Source organism: Barbus barbus (assembly GCF_936440315.1).
Source record: "Barbus barbus genome assembly, chromosome: 38".
NCBI lineage: Eukaryota > Metazoa > Chordata > Actinopteri > Cypriniformes > Cyprinidae > Barbus > Barbus barbus.
This window is the reverse complement of record NC_136716.1, coordinates 25,341,543-25,347,644: the sequence shown is the minus strand read 5'-3', so window position 1 is coordinate 25,347,644 and position 6,102 is coordinate 25,341,543. Positions and strand designations below refer to the sequence as shown.

General features: G+C 38.2%; 1 protein-coding gene across 1 annotated transcript; it reads left to right on the top strand.

Moving 5' to 3' along the window:
• Window positions 1–261: 261 nt before the first annotated feature.
• On the top strand, window positions 262–5,768 carry LOC306857484 (serine/threonine-protein kinase pim-2-like; the record flags this gene model as incomplete). The annotated part of the gene is made up of 5 exons (XM_079397462.1): window positions 262–303; window positions 4,747–5,125; window positions 5,208–5,384; window positions 5,523–5,611; window positions 5,757–5,768. The coding sequence occupies 5 exons, from the start codon at window positions 262–264 to the stop codon at window positions 5,766–5,768; spliced, it is 699 nt and encodes a 232-aa protein (XP_079253588.1).
• Between the last annotated feature and the right edge of the window lie 334 nt (window positions 5,769–6,102).

The window sequence follows — 6,102 nt, the reverse complement described above, 5'->3', positions numbered from 1 at the left end:
CAGTAGGAGACAAATGGAAAGTTCAGTCAAGTTATAGTTCCACCTATTCAGAATACGTTTCATTTCATTAGCACATGGCAAAATGGCGCACATGGAAAAGAGTACACCCAAAGGGAAATAAAAGTATCAAAATAACATGTATATAAAAGAAAACACATTCCACACATCAATCAATGTCTATGATGTTCAATACTTTTCGACCAGTGTATAACATTTCACATGAAACAATATTTTTACTTTTAGCGTGGAGCTACAACAAAAATGACTCACCCACAGCAGTTCTCCATAGCTCTGCTGCAGACTGTTAGAACTCACTGGGCCATAGCGCCACCGGCGCAACCAATAGGAACTGCGATCTCATTAACGCAGGATTTACTTAAAGAACCTAAGAACTGATATTTATATAACATCTATCTCGTTACATATATATACATTTTTTTATTTTTTTTATTATTAATTTTTTTTGCAAATCTGGAAATACTGACGGATTTGCTAGACTGAGAGAAGAGCTTGTTGCTAATGTGTATTTGAGAGAAACTGTCTGTTCTTTTTCTCACCACAAGGGCGAGAAGCAACTTAATGACAGCGAGAGAATGAAACACTGAACTAAATCACAAAAACTGTTCGGCAGTCTCTCAACTATATTGATAGTGATATTTAAATAAGGTTAAACCTTAATAACGAGTCATTAACGAACTGTGGTTTCAGCATCTAGAAACTAATTTAAATATTTCAATCAGTTGAGCATCAGGTGGTGATTGTCAGAATTCTGTCAGAATTGTTTTGGTTCTTTAGCAGTTAATGACATCCGAGATATAGATCCTGCAGCGACTGACATTGATATGGCTATAACTGATATTATCAACCTTATTTTCTGTATCAGTAAGTGCTGTTAACACAAAGTAACAATTGTGGTGTCTCCCCTGGTGTCAACTGGTCCTATATTTATTCTGTGATCCTCATTCTGTATATTCGTTATGAATGCAGTCATTTCCAAAACATTTAAAAGTGGGGGGAAAACATACTAAATAATGGATTACAGCAGCCAGAAGTCAGACAGATGTCAAATTACCAATTGCTCCCTCAGCAGTAGTAAAAAAACCCTCAATGCATTGTTTACTAGTATTTAAAATAAATAAAAGCACATTTCAGTTCTTTCTGAATTCCCTCAAGTAATGTCTGTGCAGACATGCTCAGGTTTTGTGTAACGCCTGAAAAACCCACAGGGAAGAATACCGTGGTTGTCACGAATCTGGTCTGTGGACTTCCGTTTACTCACCACCACAGGTCACTCCTCCATCACGATTGACTCTTGCACCACACTACTGTTGCCCTTCACCCACAAACTACAATTCCCATCATCCATTGCACTGACGACACATATACAATTGCGTGGGATGCGTGCTGCCTAAACACGCTACTGGGTGCCGGTAAGGGAGACGCCTAGAGGAGGGAGGCATGGAGTGAGGAGGAGGAGGAGGAGGAGGAGGAGGAGGAGAAGAAGAAGAAGAAAAAGTGGTTCTGGAGGCTGCCCTCTTTCCTGAAAGCTGCCAGAAAACACCTCAGTTGAGTCACCATCGCCAGCCAGCAGCACTGATGGTAAATGATATGATGTGGGGGAAAAAGTGAAACTTTGAGTATCCATTAATTGCGTAATTAATTATTAAACAAATAAATACTGTCCCATAGGACGATTTGAGGACGATAGCCCCCTCGCCCAGACAATTTAATGTGCCCTTGAAAATAACCACATAAAGTCTCAAATGAAATGTTTTCTCGTTTAATAGATGCTCGGTGATTGTCTGGGGGTAGGCGGGTTTGGAGTTGTTCATGAAGCGAGTCGTGTGGATGATGGTCGTAAGCAGTGCTCGAATTGAATCAAGTCTTATGGGGGGTCCCCACCATCAGACTTTTTTTTTGGTGGGGGTTAGTCTCGCAATATACAATTTATACAAAATAAACAATATATTTGATCATAATATGCATAACTATATACAATTTAATGTTGCATAACAAAGAGAGATAAGCTACTATTCTTCTTTTAAATGGCTTACTCCAAGTAATACTGGATTTAGAGGGTGACAAAGCAGCAGACCCAAAAGGGCAACTATGGCAAATATACCAGGGGACTACATATAAGGCACTTGAAGATCCGTAAAAGCATGTGACATAAAAATACATTGAAATTTCTCAAAAACTGTAGAAAATATTCAGATGGCTTTCAGACACACTGAATGGTATTCAAATTCAGCAGTGGCACAGGAATAATTATTTCATAATGTTTCAGAAAGCAGTGATAAAGGAGCAGTCAGTAACTTCAAATGGACCTGTTTAAGGACCTTTTTATTGCTTAAACAGTAGCAAAAGGATGGAAAACTGTTATCAGGCTGTAATGATACTATAGAGATGAGATTAAGTATTATTCAAAGAGTGCAAGACAACTGGGCAAACAGGATATAGTCTTTATAATAGTTTATAAGATTAACTTAGGCATGTCCAGGAGTCAAAAGTCAACACAAATAATAACAAATTTGTTAAATGTGAGCCTAAATCATCACAATTAAAAGAACAAAAGACTTAAACTACTTCAGTCTGTGTGCACTGAATTTATTTATTACACGAGTTTCACAATTTGAGTTGAATAACTGAAATAAATAAATAAACTTTTCCACGACATTCTAATTTATTGAGATGCACCTGTGTATATATATGTATTTATTTTTATTTTTTTTAAAGTAAAAACATTAATATTGTGAGAATGTGAAACAGCTGTTTTCTATATTTGTCTATTTTCACATCATGATCCTTCAGAAATCATTTTAATATGCTGATTTGCTGCTCAAACATTTCTTATTATTATCAATGTTGAAACCAGTTGTGTACAAACGGTTTTCAGGATTCTTTGATGAGTAGAAAGTTCAAAAGAACAGCATTTATCTTAAATAGAATCTTTTGTAACATTTTAAATCTTTACTGTCACTTTTGATCAATTTATGCATCCTTTCTGAATAAAAGTATTAATTTCTTTAATTTATTTCCACCCAAAACCCCAAACTTTTGAACGATAGTGTATAATGTTACAAATTATATCTATTTCAGATAAATGTTGTTCTTTTGAACTTTCTATTCATCACAGAATCCAGAAAAAGAAATTGTACATAACTGTTTTCAACATTGATAATAATCATAAATGTTTCTGGAGCAGCAAATCAGCATATTAGAATGATTTCTGAAGATCGTGTGTGTTACGTTCCCTTTTATTCTAGGGGTGACGGGGAAGTAGCATATACCATTAAAGGTGTATGAAAGCGTAAGAGAGAGAGAGTGTTGGCTTTATCTGCAATCACAGCACTCACACACAAGGAAACTCTTCAAGAATTCATTTACAAAGTAGTGTCTCTAGTAAAGCAGTAAAAAAAAAAAAAAAAACAGAAGTAAACAGTACAGGCACTGAAGACTGGAGTAATGATGCTGAAAATTGTTTACTATTGTATTATTATTATTTTAAATTGTAATAATATTTCATGATATTAGTGTTTTTACTGTATTTTGGATCAAATCAATGGAGGCTTGGTGAACAGAAATGACTTTTGAACAGTAGTGTACGTTCAACGATTTCAGTGCAGTTTACATAGTTACGTCCAGTAGGTGGCGCAGTGGACTGTTATGAGTGAGTCTGTCAGTCAGCAGACTATTCAACCATTTCTGTCCAAAAGTCTGCTTTATTCAGGAAATTACTATGGCTATCAATATGTCAATCATAGCTATTTCAAGAGTGAATCCCGCATTTATATGCCGATGTAATTCCCGAAACTTTGCAGCGTGTATGTGGCCGTTGGTCTTAGCAGCATGAAAAACAAGTTTTATACAATTCTGAATGGATTATATATAGCACAGAAACCGCACAACGAGCACTCCCTTTATAATTACTAAAAAGCTGTCACTCATCTTCATCGAGATCTCTAGCACCCCAGAACCAGGCCTAATAATAATTTATGCAAGGAATACAAAAGACATGGAGTTGATAAATATAGTGGAAAGATATAGAGAGAAAATTACCCCTCAAAAAAGTCAGTAAGAAGCTTCCTCTTCCCGACTGCGAGTGGAGGTTTGTTATTCTGCATTTTTTTAGCTGAAGTTAGCTTGACGGAGCGGCGCCAATCAAGCAGTCATGTCAACGATGTCCTGCGCTTAGCGGTCTTTAGATGTGGGCGGGGCGTTTGAAATTTAAAGAGACATGACAACTAGCCCATAAACAAACTTAATATAAATTATTGTAAATAATTCACGAAATTTAATTTACCATATCCATTGCTTGAATTTAATCACATTTGTCATTATCATTTTTACTCAAATAAAAATGTCTGAGGGACCCCCCTAAGTCTATTTTTTACTTCTTATGGGGGGTCCCTAATGCCTTATGGGGGGTCCCGGATCCCCCCAGCCCCCCTTCAATTCGAGCAGTGGTCGTAAGGCAAACACAAATTAAGTTATGCAAATGTTTTTTTTCTCATCATTTCACTATTATGTCCACAGTCTTCAAGTTTAATGAGTGGAATAATATGACCTCTACACACATACTTTTGTTTGGTTGATCAGGTGGCAGTGAAAGACATCATGAAGATGCATGGCATGGAATATCTATTGTAAGTCATCTGCACTCACCTCAGTCACTAATTTAATTTAATTGCAGACTACAAATGGTTTTTCAATAGACAAACCATTTTAAAACTGTCCATCTTCTAGCCTGATCATCCAAACCCCCTACCTTTGGAGATCGCCCTTACACTCCTGGCCAACAAGGGACCCAGCGCGCCAGGGATTATAAAGCTGCTGGACTGGCAGGACCAACGTGACAACTATGTCATGGTACTCGAGTGTCTGTCACCCTGCACGAACTTAGTGAGTTTCTTGGAGGCCCACGGAGGCAGGCTCGATGACGGTTTAGTTCGGTACATCATGCAGCAGGCAACACAGGCGGCCCGCACATGTTGTCGCCGTGCTGTATTTCATGACGACATTAAGTTGGAAAACTTCATTGTGAGCAAGGATACCCTGCAGGTCAAGTTGACTGACTTTGGGTGCGGGGACCTCATGAGAAAGTCTGTCTACACAACATTGTATGGTATGTTTCATCCCTCAAAGCTCACAGAGAAAATGCTTTGGCAATGCAAACTTGCATATGAGATTAAATCTCTTCCCTCCAGTCACCATGGAGTACTACCCTCCTGAGTACAGGATCAAGGGTAAGTACCATGCAAAGTCTGCAATGTCGTGGTCTCTTGGGGTCATCTTGTTCATGATGCTGTGTGGCCGTTTTCGAAATGGCGAGGACCTACAGAAGACCGAACTAAACGTTTGGTCAGAGCCTGGACTATCAGAAGGTGAGCTCTTCATCTCAAGAAAAGAAGTCTGAACACAATTATCATACAAATATTCTTCCAGATCAGATCTCCCAACTGAATGAATGCAGATGTAAAAGCTTCAGGTCATAATCAGATATCATCTGTGTTTGTGCACAGACTGCTGCCGTTTGATCTGCAGCCTCCTGCAGTGTAAACCAAAGCGGAGGCTCAGTCTGGGGAAGATCCTTCACCATGACTGGTTTAAGGTACTGAGCATAAGATTAACCAGTTTTTACACATTTGCTTTTGTGGTTCATTTTGATTTTTGAAGCGTAATGTATTTACATTTTCTTTTATTCATTTAGCAGACGCTTTTATCCATTTGCGCCAGTGTTTTCTGTTTTGTTTCAGGTCTCCATATAACCCCAGACATTTCTAGAGTCTCCTGTCAGCTTTGCGTCTTGTGGGCTAGAGGGAAGGCTTTCCATCCCTCATTGAAGCCTTTGCGTCTTGCATCTTGTGTTACTGCTTGCCTGGGTCATATGTATATGTATATAGTTTTTTCTCAGAGCCTAGATTGTCAATAGCTGAGATCACAAAAATAAAAAGTCTGATTCCAAACATCATACAAATGTTCTTCCAGATTAGATCTTATAACTAAATAGCTCAAATGTAAAGGCTTCAGATCATAATCAGATGTCTCTCCCATGTCTCTGCACAGACTGCTGCTGTTTGAGCCTCCTCCACCAAGCGGCGG